A 17539-nucleotide genomic window follows, 5' to 3' on the forward strand; every position below is an offset into this window, starting at 1 on the left:
AGGAGCACATCCCTGCTGCAGTTCAGCTTTAGGCAACAGGTAATCTCAGGCAGAGGAGCAGGAAAGGCAGCTGAATTGTTCAGCATGTGCCAAGCTGTTGAAGAGGGTGTTCCCAATGCGTGTATGACCCTAACTGCACTGAGGCTGAGCTTGGTAGATACCAATGAGGGTTATAAGTTTGATCTATTGCTTGGCATCACAAAGAGTCATCGCATATAGTCAATATTTGTTAAATTAATTGCAATTATTCATCACTTAAATTGTCACAGCATAATAATGCCTTCATATTTTTCATTACAATACTTAAAATTCACTTTCCACAGAAGTGTCTTTGTTTAGAGGATGTAAAGAAGAAAAAAAATAAAAACCTGACTTTAATGCTTTTTCTAAGCCAAATGGGTTTTATTTATTTTACAGCATCATTCCTAACACCTTCTCTAACACTTAAGACTATAGTGTATATCAGTGGCTGGTGTCTAATAAGTTAGCCACTGGTTGTATTCTCCAACATAAATGTAGGTCCCCATCACGCAATTGTGTCTTTTCTGATATGTCAAAAAAAACTCACAGTATTTTAATTTCATTACTTTTACACCTGCCACAGTGGGCTTGGAAAGCACATCTCTTTTTCCCAGAAGGAAGAGAGGAATTTACCAGAGAAGGTTTAGAGCCTAAGAGAACATGGGTTTTATCTTTGGGGCAAGATAATAGAAGATGGGTGTGAAAATGTTTGGCATCCACCAGATACCCAGAAAGCTAGAGAAAAAAAATATTCAGCTTGGAAATAAAGAGAAAAGATGGTCTGGGTGCTGAGTCTGGAAGCTAATAAATAACTGCTCTAATTTAGCCCTGTGGTTCAAGGTAAAGATTTTTGAAGATGAACTTTTAAATTACATAAATCAGTTCAGGGATGCCTCAATCAGTTGCCCAGCTCTCAAGGGTGAAAAAAAGATACTTAACACCTGTAGAAAGAGAAAAAAAGTTAAGTTACTATCTTTGGTAGAAAAAAACAGATTTTTTAATCTATTAAAGAAGATTAATAAAATGCAGTTTATCAAAAGCTGTACTACTTCAGCTAAAGGCATAATCTTAAACTGAGTTATCTTCTGTGCATGAACACACCCTCTCTTTATGCATTCAGGCTCTAACATTTTGGCTTTATCATCTGTAAGCCTACACAAAAGCTACATATTTCTAATCTCTAGGGATCTCTTATCATTATCCAGGGATGTTGTAAGACTGCTAGGATCCTGGGCACCAGGAGTACAGGTACTTGTGGCTGAAATCACTGAAGTCTGCACAGTGATTTGAGGTCATTCCTGGGTGGAATGTGATGTGGGAAACCAAAGCCTCTTCAGATATGAATGCAGATGCAGGATGCCATCTGACAGCTTCCAGTCCCTCGATGGCTCACTCGTTTACTGCAACTGATGGGGCACTCTGGCATCCCTGAGGTTAACCCAGTGATAATTAGGGCATTGTGCATTTGCTATCACCTTGTGTGATCTGCCATTTTAACTCTGAAATGTTGAAAATCCATCTAAGGGTGAAAAATAGCAAACTCATGAGTTCTCTTACGAGCCTACTTCATACTGCAACTGTGCTTTTCAATGCTGTACGGTGAACCAGGCTGACCAGCAACTATTACAGAATTGAAGAAGTGTTAGAAAAGAGTCACTTAAAAGCAATGTGCTCAGAGTCACCTTTGACTTAAGATTTCCACAGCACTATTAGCCTTGCACTGTTTCTTTTTCCCTTACAGCTACCGCTAACCGTCTCCCATTTTTAGGTTTTTCCAATTCTCCACTTGGTTGATGGATCATTGACCTTCTTTTTCTAGCCCATGGGATCAGAAAACAAGGAAGGAGGTGTGGTGCTGTGTAGCAGCACTTGGAAAGCCTTGGACTCAAACAAGCCTTTCTATATGGCACACTTTGCAATATTTTAATTTTCTCAAGTAATCTAGCACACCAGAAGTGCTCACCATCACATGGTGGATGGATAGCTGTCTCACTCAGAGAGGAAGAAAGCATGAAAGACAGCAGACCTGCCAAGCAGTTGTGAGCAATTGATCGTGGAGGTTTCAGGCTGATCCTGAAGGGTTAAAAGTGCTCTTTTCAACAAAGATTTTGGATCCACTAACACTGGCTGCAAATACGATAAACTCGAAGGAGTAACATGTGGCAAACACCATCATAATACTTTCTCTGACAGTCCTGTTGGCTGCCAGAGTACTTACAGTCCTGTTGAACTGTTCTTCTACCAGAAACCTGAGCAAAGCTCTTCCACACCACTCTCCATTCATGTACCACACAGCAGTCATTGCTCACCGGGACACTGATAATGCTTCTTTAGCTGAGTAACTGGCATAATCACTTTTCACCTCCTCCAAATTAAGTCAGCAACAACTGGTATAGGATGAGCTTTACTGCTCTGGAAAAAAAACAGACTTAGTTTAAGAAAGGAAACCTCACTTCATAAGACTTTTTTCTATTTATATTTTTAATAACAGCAGCATTTTAAGGCACTCTTTTCCCCCTTCTTTCCTGAAACAACCTACAACAACTTTAATTCTCACATGTAAAAGGAACTTTTGGTGGTTTTGCAGAGTTCTCCTGGATGATATTGCAGTTGTAATCCTGTCACACTGTAGGCCTTGGAAGTGAAACCTAAAGTAAATTTTTATTTCAGCCACACCTTTGTAAAACTAGTTATTCCACACTAAAGCATATAGCAGAGATGGAAATCTTGACCATTAGTGCTAGAAGCAACAACTCTCACACAGATGATAACCTCTGGGTAGACTCCCAGTTGTGACCCATTGCTTACATAAAGCTGTCTTACTAAAGATGTACATCATGCATGTGAAAGTATGTAATTTCAATTATAGTACATGGTTTTAGAATAAAGAATCTGGACCACAATACAAAAACTATATTCCCCATATATATTCCACCTCCATTCCCACCAGTGCAGTAGCTGACCTCCCCCAGCCAACCTTTTCCAGGCACATCACCACTCCAGTTAGCAACTCAAAACACAGCAGAGATGAGATGAAGAGATTAGCACCCAATCCTGCATTCCTCCCACACCCAGAGCTCCCAGCCAGAGGGCGGATAAAGACAAGGGAGCCGGCTCCCAAGAGTAGTTATGTTTGAAACTGCTCAAATAGCGTTGCTAAATCATTAAGTCACTGTATTTTAAGACTTTTGCAGGATGGTGGCTGAGTATGTGCTTGGCTGTTTATCCCTCTGCATGTGCTTGTGTCCATTCCTGATGATCCATTTAGTAACTGGCTTGCAGAAATACCTGATGTCAGTTCACTCCAGGCAGTATCCAAAGCAGACACAGACAACAAATCCAATGCCCTTTGCTCACAAAGGACCAGTTCACTATGTTTTAAAGTCAGGTTGTATACTTTAGGCTTTAACGATGATGCAAGCAAGCAGGCAGCCATTATTATGATATTTTATCTGGTTGTATATGCAAGGAAAATGGATTCTAAATTGTGATCTGTTCATTCAGAATGCACAACATTAAAGCCACAGAATTTAACTGGGACATTTTGGTAGGATGCAGTACGGAAGGGTCACATAGAATGAAAAGGCTGAATAAATCCCATGGCCAATTACATGGTCACTGAATCATGAAAAGGCCAAGCTCCTGGAATTTTGCAGCTGCTAGTAGATTCAACGGATGCATCAAACCAGCAGCAAACTCAGCTACCAGTTACCCTTCCACAGAATTGATTTGAAACAAAATAAACTTACATCAAATCCCCACAATTTAGAAATTTTGCAAGGGAACACTGATAGACCTTAATTCCCATTATCTTTCCTTCTCTTTAGGATTCATCTGGATACTTTACTGCAAAACACATAAAATGCTTTTTGTGTTTAATGAAAAGCATGATACATGCTTCAAGAGATTATATTTTTAGTGAAATTAAGCCCGACATTTAAGTGTAGTTGTTTATTGGGAGGAGGAAGGGTATCTTTAATTTAAAAATACTTGAGTGAATTTGTATGGCTGGTTTCTGAAGTTCCACCTAGCTTGTAGCATGAAGCACCTCCTGCAAATTGCAAACACACACAGGGCCTTGTCAGCACCAGAGTGGGTGTGCAGATCCTTCAGATCTCCAAAGCTGTCACACAAAGCCTCCAAGAAGGCTCAGACAGTGCTGAGTGGCTGAGCCATCCTCACACACTACTAGTTTGGCTGTCCCTAGATAAGCTCTGGCAGTTCACACTGGGGAAAAATAGGAAACAACTACATGACTGTTCACTCTCCCTCCACCAGGGTGACAAAGCCCATATGACACACCAAGAATACCAGCCCTCTATCATAAGTAGTCCAGTGTATCTGAAAACACAATTAGTTTAAGCTAGTATGCAGTGGCTGAAGAGCTGGTATATATACACTTCCCTCTCCAAGGCCAGTTACACTTAGCAGAGGTGTAAGGAGAAAATTGGGAGCAAGTCCCTCTTAGGGCTGCTGGAGCTCTTCTGGAGCCATCATCAATATAAGGAAATGCTGCAGACAGGACAATAATAAGCCCAGTTCTGAAACTTCTCTTCCAAACAGTGGGCAGAGCATCAATCTGAGACAAGGGATGACTACTGGCTCTGCCACTGTTTTACTGGGTGTCCCTGGACCATTTTCCTAACGTAACTGAGTTGCACTGATTTCCTTTGCAAAGTGCTTTGCGATCTAACAGGGAAAACAACCCCAAAATTAGGAATTATTATCAAACCACAAGTTCTGTCCCAGTATAGCACTCCCAGGCTTCCACGACATTCAGGAATGCACCTGATCACATATGTTTCAATCAGAGCAAATAAATTCTTTTACAAATGACCAAGTGCTGGAGCTCAGACAAAGCCCAAGTTCACGCAGGAGAACAATACAGAGAAACTTACTGGAAACACAGGTCAAACTGACCAGCCTATGTTAACTGCCAGTGGTGACTCAGAAATTACATGCAGAGAACAGCCATGAAACACTGATCTCCCCTTCTTCCAACACAAGATTCTTCTCTGCAGTTCACAGTTATTTTATCCAGTCCTGCTTTAACATCTGAAACATTCTCCTGGAGCAAAACTTGTACGTCTGACTTTCATTTTCCTGGCATTCCTTTGATAAAATCCTGCTTAAATCTAACCCATTTTTCCTGGTTGTGTCACAGGGCACCACCCAGCAGAACTAGTTTTTCTTTTTGCATCCTTCAGCTGTTATGCAGACTTCTTACTCCCTTCACTAGTCATCACATAGTCCCACATATATCCACCTCTTTATATCTCTCCTGAGAATGTCTTCTAGACCTCTTGCCCCAAAGTAATTTTTTTAGCTGCAGCTTCAAACTTCTCCAACTGCTCTGTGTGACTGACAATGTGGCGCAGACATGCATGCTACATCCCAGGTACTGACATGTGGGAAGACTGCATCAACATCCTGGTCACCTTCCCTTTACCTGATTTAGTTTTCTTTAATTGAAAGCACATACTCTTCCTGTACGTCTGTACAGTGCCTCTGTCACAGCCATGACATTTGAGAGATTCCTTAAAGGCAAATGACAAATCATTATTGGATTGTGAAATCTGCCACCTTCTCTACCTGCCAGCGAGGACATAAATCCACAGACCCCAAGGATCTCTGATTTGATAAAAATAGTTTCCTAGCCTATTGGCTCTAAAGACACCTCAACAATGCAATCCTAACTAGTTCTTTGGTATTCAGCCATCAGAATCATTAGCACTAGCTAGGTATTATCTTCCCTTTCCCTCTTACCTCAGAAGCCTGCAAATGTTGAAGGTACTTAAGGCCACTGAAATAGAAATGTTGTGAAACATTTAACAGCTGATACTACTGACAAACATTCCAATCTGAAGATGATGCACTTCACTGGACCAAGGGAATGAGAATGTGCTCAGACAAATGTTTCAGGTGAAAAAGTTGCTATTTTCAGTTTATGATTAGTCAAATTTTCCCAGAGAACTATTACTAATGTCCCTCTTCAGGTTAAGTTTAACAATGAATATGAATGATGCTATCAAATAAAGAAGTGGGAATATGGCAGCACCATTTGTGGGATAACATGGGGACCTGATAGTATACATTTGTTTTCTGTATTACTTGATCCAACAGTTATTTAAGTAATTTTTATGTCCTATAGTTTAGCAAAAGTTATTGCAGGGATACAAGGGAATGTACATGAACACGTGCATTTATGCATAATCTACTGATACTTCCTGTGCCAAAGGGTATATGTTCATATATGTATGCCATATGACACATCCAAGTAACCACAGGACCTTCTTTTAGTAGTTTACCTATTCTCTCACATCATCTGTTGCGGTCATGCTGCTCCATGCTGTGTCTTTCTTAAGCTTTTAGACTGCAGCTTGTCAGAGAAGATGCTGTAGGGGGAATCCATTGACTGTACTGTGGCCAGGATACAATCCTAGTATATACTTAGATATTGTTATATACTTATATATTTTAAGGTCAGAAGGGACCATTATGATCCTTTACCCTAACCCCCTGGGGCACAGCCGAGACTATTAAATTTTGCCCAGCAGTTCCTGCAGAGGAGAGAATTACTCTTGCCTACTGCATAAGTGAACTCTACTGAGCCCAACAGCTTGTTATTCATACTGTAAGGCAAGCAGCACCTACCACAATTTGAGTGATGAAATAAATAATAATGCAGCCAACCAGAATGGGAGACAAACTAGAGAAATCCTCATCGAAATTCAGCAGATCTGGGCTAGCTCCCTCCCAAAGCTTCCCTGTCCTCCCCTTCACACAGAGATTTTAGGGACAAATGCCAGTAGATCTCTATTGTTTCTGTTCATTCATTAGTTACAACTGATTTTTCTGTTGTATTCACACTTCAAGGTAAGGATAAGCTAGATTCTGGTCACGTGCATACTGAAAAAGTAACTATGAGATATAGAAAATACAGATGTATTTTAAATACAAAATAACATTGCATTGTTTTCTTCACAGTTTTAAATAATCCTTGGAAGTGAAACATACATGTTTCAAGGTGATAAACTCCTTTCATCCCATTATCTTTGGGCCTTCCCCTTCCATCTCCATTAGTTGTATCATTCTCCTTTTTTACATCTAACCTCCCTGCCCAGCCTTCACTAAATGGACTCAGAAAAAAACCCTCTTGGTACTATTTGTCACAATGCCATTTTCTATATGCGTACTTCTCATGTCTGCAGCAAGAGAATGATATTTGTGATTAAATCATAAAAGCCTACTTTTAAATTGGCACTCTGTCTCTAGTCCTCCCTTCCACATGCACCACTGCAGATCACGAACACTGCCTTATAAGGCTTCAAAGAAAAGGAAAGGGTCTCAGTTTAGCTGGAACAATGCGTTTCACAGAGCCACAGCTTTCACTTACCTCCCATGCTGTGGGTTACTATTTGCTTTCCCACACTTCCCTTTGGGCTGCCAGTCTTTGGAGCTGGAATTAAGACAGGCGCAAACGGTGATTAAACCTGCTGAGATATATGAATGAGGGTGATCATCAAAATCACTCCTAGTGCTTTAGAAGTTGGGGAAAACAAGTCCTATTCCTCTGAAAAGCTCGCAGTCTAAAGCATGTTAAAATAAAAAGTGCTTAAGGGTTATTTTTGCAACAAAATTTGTGATGCAATTTATTAAAGTCACCTGCTCCCCTTTTGGAAGCGTTCTTGTTTCTCATGAAGTAGGCAAGGTAAACCCAAATCCTCTCCCTCCCACCTGAGCTGCTTAGCCCTATGCTTATAACCCTGATTTTCTTATGACTTTTTTATCTCCCTGATGATGAAGCTCTGTTCCACTTGCTGCTTCTCTCCCCAGTGCTTCTATGGGCAAGCCAAGGTAGAAATCTTAAAACCTACAACTGACAGTGGTTCTTATTAGGAATTGTTCAGGAAATTCTCTCATGGGTTGGTAACAATCTCAGCCATCACAGTTTTGACACTCACCAAGGAGGTTACCCTATGGACTGCTTCTCATTCAAGGACCACATTCACCTATTTCCTTGTCACAAACCAAAGCAGACAATCTAGTGCTATAACCACAAAGCACTTTCAGAGAAAGTTAATACACCCTTACTTCAGCATCAAGTTGTCCTTCTTCTGGCTTCCATCCAGACACAGAAACTCCAGCTTCACTTAGCAATGTTTTCAACCCAGCCTGGCTTGCCCGCAAGGGAATACAGACAAAAGGACATTTGCTACTCATCTACCTACTTTGCACTGAAGATGAAGCAGATCAAGCACCAAATGTCTGCCAGTGCCTTCCCAGCACCACTCCTGGGCAGTATTTTCCATTAGTCCCCCTTCCTCCTCTTGAAGCCCTATACTGAGCCAGGTACAGAGGTGCTCAGCACCCAACTCTTGCAATATCATGATGTCAGCAATATCTTCGTATCTTGTCAGCAACTGGCTAGGGGCTACCAACAAGTTTCTGGTGTGAAGCTGTTTGGAACTACAATTCAGTGAAAACTAGAGATCAGTGGTTCTGTTAGGAAAAGAGGGATTTTCCCATGATGAAACCACAGTGTAAGTAGAAATAAACTTTCTCAAGATTGTGTGTATCAGAGCAGTATCCTGAACTGACATTCTGACAGCCCAGTGAAAATGCATTTGTCCGAAAAAGAGTAGGACCGCATGGTCAGTACTCCCCTAGATGTGGAGGCTATGTTCAAATCCAGTTTCTGAATCTTGGCAGGATCGAGGAGAGATGGAGCCAAGCAGAACCAGAGCACAGGAATCAGACATAGGACCGCAAAATCTCATCTAATGCTTGTTCAGTGCTATTGAAATCTGCTTAGGCTGGCCTAAATTCTAGTCCTTTCTTGAATAATTGAAGAGAAAATGATTGTGGGAGAAGTTTCATGTAACAGGAAATCCAAACGACCTGTCAGATTTTGGCAGTGCCATACTTCTCCATGTAGCTCACAAGTCTCCTCCTATCATTAATTGGCCTGTCAGTCACCAAATAACAAAGTAACTCCAGCACACAGATGGACAGGCTAGAGGCCAAAACAATCGTATTTCCTACTCGAGAATCTCCAGCAGGAGATCTTTTAATGCCACCACAGTCTAAATTCTTAAATAATCTTTTTGGTTTACTGCTGTCTAAACAAAAAACAACAAAAGAATCCTTATTTCCTTTAATGATTAATCCAAACTTATTAGTACCTGCTTACACAGGCCTTTCAAATTAAAACATCTTGTTTTTGGCTAGAATTATTCCCCTTTGACACAAGTACAGACTGAAATCTATTGAGAGAAGGAGCAGAAGAGTTATTGGAAAAGAAAGCAAAATACTTTCAAGAAGTTAGTCTCCTTACTTTGAGAATAGTTTAAAAAACCCTTCTGTTATAACATTGCATGCTCTGCACAAGATCAGCCAAGCCAGAAAAACTTCAGCTGTTCTTAGGACATTCCCTGAGAGAACACAGACAGGGCTAATCCTTACTGCAGCAACCCACGCGGACCTGCTGAATGCCTGGAAAACTACACAGAATTACCTTGATGCGTATGTTTGACAGTTTGTATATTCAGCTCCTTTACTTCCTTTTACTTTAGGGGCATAACAATTAATTTAGTTACTATCCCAGCTCTGGTATGCTCATAAAAAATTCACACCTGTTTCACAAATGTTCACCTGTTTAACAGACTAAAGTTTAAAAGAAAGGAACTTTTTGCTCAATAATAAAAGTGTAACTTACTTTTTAAAAGGAATTCCTACTATGACATTTGCTGTTTACAGTCTGTAAAAAGAAAACTGCCCAGTGAATCTTAAAGGGAAAAAAAAAGAAAGGAGGGAAAAAAAAAAGGAAAAGAATGATTTGGATTACAATATCTTTTCTTAACTTCGTGGAAGAGAAGCTTTTCTGACTAGGCAGCACAGTACAATGAAAATGAAATCAATGCCAAGTGCCTTATCCTGAACTCTGAATGGGCAAAGTTCCCATTGACTTTCAAGATTTCTTCCCTTGCAAATGGTATTCAAGAACAGTCGTTACATGCACCTAAGGCACGTCCACCACTATGTTCTGTCTCTCCCCTTTGTGTCAAGTAGATGTATAGAATTTTTGAAATCAGCACAGCAAGCTGTGAATGATGATGCATGAAATGAATAAGCTGAGTCTAGTACAAAGGGGAAATCCTGAAGGCTTGGTGCAATCACTGCTATACTATTTCCTATGGCCTGTATAGAAAAGATGCATAATATTCTTCACGGAGACAAAGAAAAAAAGCTCACCAAGGCCAGAAGTCTCAATCAGAAGCCCCAGAAGAGATAAATGACAGAAGCTCACAAGTTTTTAACATTGCTTAATTCCCCTCTTATTCTTAGGCCCTTCCCCTGACTCTTTTCAAGCTCTGGGCTTCTGTGCACGTGGAATATACACACAGCAATTTGGTGCTCTGAGAACCTGGTTCACTTTGCATTTCTTTGGAAGCAGCACAGCTTATGCAGTAGTTTATGTTTCACACTTCTCCCCATCAGCCAAGGTGAGTTTGCACCAATCCACCAGCATGTGAACTGTGATGGCCAAAGCATAGAAAAAGGCGTAGTGATTTCCAGAAGATCAACTGAGCAAACAGCTCTGGGGCAGTAATGTGTTAAAACCCCACAACTGCTTTGTCATGTGGACATGAATCGGAGACTTCAGTTACGTTAGCACAAGCATTTTTAAACCAGGCCAAATCATGCTCAGATTGATTTAGCTTAATTCTATGTATTACCAAATAAAAGTAACCTGGCATAAATATGGTATAAGTGAACTTAGCAACAACAATAAAGATGAACATCCTGAGCATAACGCTGACTTAAATAACATTTAAGTGATACATACTTTTTTTTTAATCACAGAGGAGCTATAAATACATCTCTTTATGGATTTACTGTGACACCCCCCCCCATTCTCTTGCTCTCACACAAACACACTCACTCACATGCATTGCAACCTCCCATGCTGCACTAAGTAGGTATACATCTCATTTTAGAAACTTGAAAACTGAGGTATAAGATGGATAAAGAGCTTCTGAGGATGTCTTTGGAGGAGGCAAATCTGAAATCCTGTTTACTTGACTAGCAACACAAAGAAGTTGGCTGTGAATGGTATTCACAGCAAAGAATAATTAATTCCTCATCCTGAGGACATTCTGTTGTGAAGTAAGTCACTGTGTTGCAATTATTACTGCATCCAGTGGCATCAGTAAAAAGTCATGATAGAGAAGCATATGGGAAACTATTCTGGAAAACTTAATCTGCATTAATGACTAAATTACCTCATGCAAACAGGTCTGCAATAACAGCTCTCCACTCCTTCCTTGAGAAATCTTAAAAGAAATGGATTCAAATTTTATCTCTTTCTCTTTAAGATTTCTGTGTTTTGTCACTCCAGGTTTACCATAGAAATAATCTGAATCTGCACCATGTAAATTAACTGGACTTGACTACAATAAATCTAGGTTAAAAGTATACATAAGTAGAAAAGAAGCCATATCAAACTTCTCACTTTTTGCAGGCATTGGGAATAGCAGCAACATTCCAGTCCTGAACATCACCTAACTTCATCTCTTCTGCTGTATTCATTCCTATGAATTCTTTCTATTCAGTTAGAATAGAATAGTTAGACAAGTTCCTATCTTTCTAATGTTCCTGAAAAGTATACTTTCTTAGTCTCATGTTTGATATGGGAAAGCACTGATTCATAAATGCTTTCATAAAGTGTTTATGCTAATCATATGCCTTTTACTGAACTTAATATTAATCTCCTCTTCTAGCAAAAAATATTAGAAATACAAAAACGTGTGGTTGAAAAAATATTCTTAAAATACCCAGATTCCTCTGCTACTTATTAGAATTTACTCCCCAACCAGACTGTCTTGAAACTTTAATTTAAAATATTTTCACTTACCAATTTTTGTTGAAATAAATTAACTCTGCAGCTCTTTGGTATAGGAAGGAACCATCAAAATGTAAGCCAATACACTGGTTTTTGACAGACTAACAGTAGCACCAAGTGGGATCTTCCACTCTTCCATTCAAAGATGTGTTAACGCAAAAGCCTAAATATTGTCATTACACTTAAATGCTAACGTTATTATCCTCTCCACGGCTGATGTTCAGGGATAATGAATGCACTTGCATCTATTCTAGAGGTTCTAGAATAAGGCTGTAGTTTTTATAACGGTGCAAATAGTTGCTAATGATTTTGCACGTGCCCTATCTTGCACAGTGCTGTGGATTTTGTGGGGCGAGGGATCCTGTGCAGGCACATTTTCCACAGAGCCAACATGTCTCATACATAACTGTTTGTAACTTCACCTGCTCTCCCTGAGAATGTTAATGGCTTGATTCTGATCCCTCCCACACAAGTGGGAGTGTGAAATCCCGCACGGGCATTGCTCAAAAGGCATTTAATGCATGCAGGATGTATGTGTATGTCCAGAATAAACTGAAAATTTAAAAATGAAGTTCAGTACAAATAAAACAGACCTTCAATAATTCTAAAGGGAACATGTTTCTGCATTTGTTCTTGAGGCAGATTTCTTGAGTCCAAGCAAAGGATCTAACAGTGCTCTTTGAAAAAAAGTTGTCTTTCAGGCAATGTCTCCCTCTATGCTGTTGGCCCTCTGATAGAAAATACACTCGTCTTCGGGGAAGAAGAGGCTGTATCTGTACTTGTACTTATGTACAAGGCTGGGTTTGTTGCTTTCGGCTTGCAATGTGTCTCTCCCCCATCCAGTGGTGTGTGCCTGTTTACAACCCTTTCCACAAGCTCTGCCCACAACTTACAAACTTCAGGATAAAGTTCAGCCCCAGGAAGCTGAAAACTGCGTGGAGGATTTTGTCTGGGCATCTCCAAATCAATAGCTCAGGAAAAGCATCCACAAGCCAAACCACTGAGATGAGCTTTCAGAGAGAACAAGGTAGTTTATACAGAGGCATCTCTCTGTGACCCCTCAGGGACTTGCTCACAAACTCTCCTTAGGCCCCCACTTATGGCAAACGAGGAGGGTAACTCGTTAAATACTGCAAACCTTTGAAGAACAGCGTATCTCCCCTTTCATGGCAGAGAATCCACTTCCAGAGAACTCAGATGAAGAGAACTACTTATAATGGTGCAGCTGCAATTCCAACTCTGAAGATATCAAATACAGTTCCAGTGCTGGCAGCAGCTCACCTGCTCAGGAGCCCTCACTTCTGTCAGACTTGCACTGCACGCCTGTCTGGGAAGGCTGAGGGAGACCTGTTTCAGGGAACAGGATGGTCACACTTCCCCTCCCAGAGCTGTCCTGGCACTGCCTGTTCTGGAGAGCACTGCGGAGCAGTTTGAGCCCCAGATGAGATGAAACGGGAGCTGCTGCTGCCCCCCCTGCAAATCTCCATGTACTGTACCAACACCACTGGTCTTGACCTTCTCTCAGACCTCCGGGTACGGGACTGCTTCTCCCCACAGAGCTAGTAACAGGCACACTCCTACCTGAAGGGTAGCAGCGCAAACAGGAGAAAGCAATGCCACAGGTTTGCCCGATTTCACCAGAAATGTTATGGAAGGAGTTGAGGGTATTAAACACATTGGGTTCTCATTTGCAAAGTGATTACCCCCAATTCTGGCACGGCAGTTCCTGAGTAGAGGGGACCGTGTGTGGTGCCAGGGGCTTACCACACGGACCAGAAGGCAGATGGCCCCAGGGGCTTGTCTGTGCAGAGTGCAGCGTGCGTGGCCCCGGGGTCTCTCCCCGGGTCGAGGACCTGCAGCAGCTGCTCCCGGCACTCCCCCTTCCCCGGGTGGCCAGGAGCCAGGCACCCCGCACCAGAAGAGGAGACTCTCGGTGTGATTTGCAGAACATTGATTTTCCTCCTGAAAGAGCCGGAGGAAGGCCCTGACCGAGCCTGGACGTGCTTCCCGGCAGAGGACAAGGCAGGCACCGCCGCCGGGGCGTCCACGCTGCGGGACCGGCAGGCAGCGCGGGGCCCCTGGCCCGGCCGGCGGGGAGGGTGGAAAGCGGCGGGGAGGGTGGAAAGCAGCGGGGAAGGGAAAGCGGCTCCCAGCGCCCCCGGCAGATCTCGGCCGCCGCAAGCGGGCAGCGGAGGGGCGCAAAGTCTCCCCGAAGCTGCTCTTCATAAGGGGCGAGCAGAGCAGGCCCCTTTAACCAAAACCAAACCAAACAACAAAAGCCCCCTCCCGTTCCCTTTCCTTCTGTACTGAGACAAACGGCGAAAAGGTTAGTCGAAGCCAAACGAAAGGCAGAGGCTCGAGGCGGGGTTGCGCTGCGAAATGCACCGACCGCCTGGAAGGACGCTCTGGCTGCGGAGCGGCCGCCCGGCTCGGCGAGCTCTGAGCCCGGCCCGCGGCCCCGCCGGGCCGCCGCTCGAAGCCAGGAGGAGCCGAGGGCACGCTTGGGGCGGTCGGCCGGGAGCACGACGTTTGCCGCCAAGCAGAGAGAGGGGTAAGCGGTCTCCCGCTCAGCCGGCGGCCCCGGGGCTCCGCGGGGGCTGCAGCTCGGGGCTGTTCCGCAGCGGCCACAGAAATACAGACAGGAATAACGCAGACCCCTACAAAAAAGGAAAAAAAAAAAAGGGAAAGGAAAGAAAAGTTGTCCAGACTAAAAACACGCTCGTCAAACATACTGAAAAGATTGAATTATTTACTTCCTCTGGGGACTCCTGTAACCATTCATTTTTAATAGAGTCTAATTAAGAGTTCCCCAACGGGTTTTACTTTTGTAAATATTTCAGATGAGCTCGGGTTTCTAAGCAAATCGTCCAGAGCAAAAAAACCAGAGGCGCACACGTGTAACCCCGTTCCCGCCCCGTCGGCCGAGAGAAACCAGCCGGGCGGACAGGCAACAAGTGGCCGGCGGCTCGGAGAGCAGCAGCTCCAGTAGCACAGCGACGCTTTTCGGGCCTGGGTCCTGCTTTTCTTTAGAAGAAAATCAACTCGATGGAGCACTCCTCCCCCCCGCCCCAACCAAAATACACCACGGCGCGGCAGCCGCAGAAACCCGGCCGAAAAGCGATGGCAGCTCCCGGGCTCCTCGGCCGGGCGGCGGGACCGCGGCTGCTGCGGGGAGCCCCGGGAAGGAGCGCGCTGCCCCGCTCCACGCTCCCCGTCGCCGCGGAGGGACCGGCGGCGCGCCCGCCCCCGCACAAACCGCCCGGAGACTGCCGACATGGCCGATATAAAATTTATTGATCTCTCTTCGTTTGGAAGAAGGAAGCAAACGAGGACTAGGGACAGGGAGAGGGAAGGTGTTTCGATGACTTTTTTTTTTGAAGAAATCCGGTAAACAAAACTAAAACGTTTCTTCATCTGATATGTCAAAACATGGTTCACAGTAAAATTCACAAACCAATTTACATAAGTTTACAGCTTAAGAAAACCCAAGACACACAACTTACTATAAATAAAAGAAATGCGTTTGCGACCTGCACAGCTCTCTCCCACCTCCCCTTTTTTTAAGGAACAAAACCCTAAAGTTAAAAAGTCGTGAAAGCTACAGATCGTGGATAGAAACCAAGCGAGGCTCGGTAAGGTGGGAAGAACAAAACACTTAAGAAACCACAACGATAATGTGAACAACTGAGTTTAAAAACAAAAGCCCGCCGTTTTTTTTTTTGTCATTGCAACGCTAGAAATCAAACTGGAAGATGCAAGATCTTTTAAAAACTTTTAAGCGAATAAAACAGTGCCCAACCTAGCAGAAACCAGGAAAGAAGTTGCCGTGGTTTAAAAACTTCACAGCGGCTTCTAGGAGGCAGGAGTTGTGATCTATTAAAATAACAGCTTGCTCAAATATTTTTTTTTGTAAAAAAAAAAAAAAGGACACAACTAACGGATTTCCTTATTAAAATTTCTCCAAAGTTAGTATTAAGTCTGCTAAGCCGAGCAACACTGCCGTACGTCCCGGTGTAGTCAGGGAGCGGTGATGGGTTAGGGATTAAGACGGGGAGCCGTCTGGAGCAGCCAAGTTTATATGTGAGTTAGTGGTACAGTACCATTCACGCCAGTCCCGGCACTCTGGTAGTGCTGGTGGACGCTGTGTAACCTGCTGCCTTGCAGGGCGGAAGGGTCTGTGGCATCCCCCCCCGGGGGCAGGTACATGCTGATCATATCCCGCAGGTCTCCCAGGCAGGCCCTCTGCGAGTGGGAAGTGATGGCAGGAGGCGGCGAGCTGGGCTCGGATTTCACCACCGAGCCCATGGAGCCCAGGCTCATGGCCGTGGAGGGCTGCTGGCCGTAGGCGGCGGGAGACATGCTGTAGGTGGAGGCGGCGTTCATGTAGGTCTGGGCCGTGGACATCATGGGGCTGTACTGCAGGCCCGTCATGTCGTAGCGGTGCATCTGCTGCAGCTGGGGGCTGTTCATGCCCGGGTGCTGGCTGTAGCCCAGCTGGTCTTGCATCAGTGAGTAAGCCCCGTTGGTCCAGCCGTTCATGTGGGCATAAGTGTCAATCCTCTGCCCCACCCCGACGGGGCTGCTCACTGCGTTGCCACCCCCCGGGGCCAGCAGATTGCCGGGCAGCGAGTATTTGTCCTTCTTCAGCAAGGTCTTGGTCTTCCTTCGGGGCCGGTATTTGTAATCCGGATACTCCTTCATGTGCACGGCCCGCAGCCGCTTGGCCTCGTCGATGAAGGGCCGCTTCTCGGCGTCGCTCAGCAGCTTCCAGTCGGCCCCGAGGCGCTTGCTGATCTCCGAGTTGTGCATCTTGGGGTTCTCCTGGGCCATCTTCCGCCGCTGGCCCCGCGACCACACCATGAAGGCGTTCATGGGGCGCTTCACCCGGTCCTGGTCCGAGCCGGCTCCCGCCCCGTTGCTGGCCCCGCCGCCTCCGCCGCCGCCTTTGCCGTTGCTCCCCGCAGCAGGGTTGCCCCCGGCGCTGCCCGGCGTGGGCTGCGGCGTCTTGATCTCAGTCTCCAGCATGCTGTACATGGCCGGAGCCGGCAAGAGGTGCGCCAGGGTGGCGGGCAGGCGGACACCAGATCGGGGAGAGGAAGTTAAAAAAAAAAAGGGGGGGGGGGGGGAAGAACCTGCCTGGGCGGCTGCTGCGGGAAGAGGAAGTTTTTCTGCCTCGCGGGCGGAGGCGCCGCTGCTGCTGCGGCGGCCGCGCCTGCGGAGCGGTGCGGAGCGCTTCCCGCGGGCAGCGCCAAGCGATGCGCACACCAGTCCCCGGGGTATTTGATTGACGGGCTATAAATGAGCGGGCGGCAGCCAATCAGCGAGCGGTTCCCGACAGCCCCGACGCCGGTAACTGACGAGCCGGGGGGTGGGGGGAGCCAAAAAGTTGGCGTTTCGGGGCTGCTGGCGCCGGCCCTCCCTGCCGCGTCCCCGGGCGCCGCTGCCCCGCAGCCCCCGGGCCGTGCACCTGCCCCCGGCTCTGGGCTGGCGGCCCAAGCGGCGGGACGGGGCAGAGGCGGGGCTGCGCGGTGCAGAGAGGCCGGTGGGGCTCCCGCAGCTGCCGGCCGCGCCGCGGGGGAAGGAGCGGGCCCGGGCGCCGGGCGGGCAGGGGCT

General features: G+C 45.2%; 1 protein-coding gene across 2 annotated transcripts in view; it reads right to left on the reverse strand.

Annotated features, from left to right (window-relative positions):
• The window catches only part of LOC143164736 (transcription factor SOX-3-like), a 30461-nt gene extending 13449 nt beyond the window's left edge, over positions 1-17012 (reverse strand). The window contains exon 1 of one of the 2 annotated variants that reach the window (XM_076347661.1): positions 16027-17012. In XM_076347661.1, coding sequence (XP_076203776.1) covers positions 16027-16960 — 934 coding nt within the window. In that variant the 5' untranslated portion in view covers positions 16961-17012. Of the gene's footprint in view, positions 1-15201 lie in introns of those variants that run through there. The other variant, XM_076347662.1, reaches the window with a different exon arrangement.
• Between the last annotated feature and the right edge of the window lie 527 nt (positions 17013-17539).

The sequence above is a fragment of the Aptenodytes patagonicus genome, chromosome 9 (genome assembly GCF_965638725.1).
Source record: "Aptenodytes patagonicus chromosome 9, bAptPat1.pri.cur, whole genome shotgun sequence".
Lineage (NCBI taxonomy): Eukaryota > Metazoa > Chordata > Aves > Sphenisciformes > Spheniscidae > Aptenodytes > Aptenodytes patagonicus.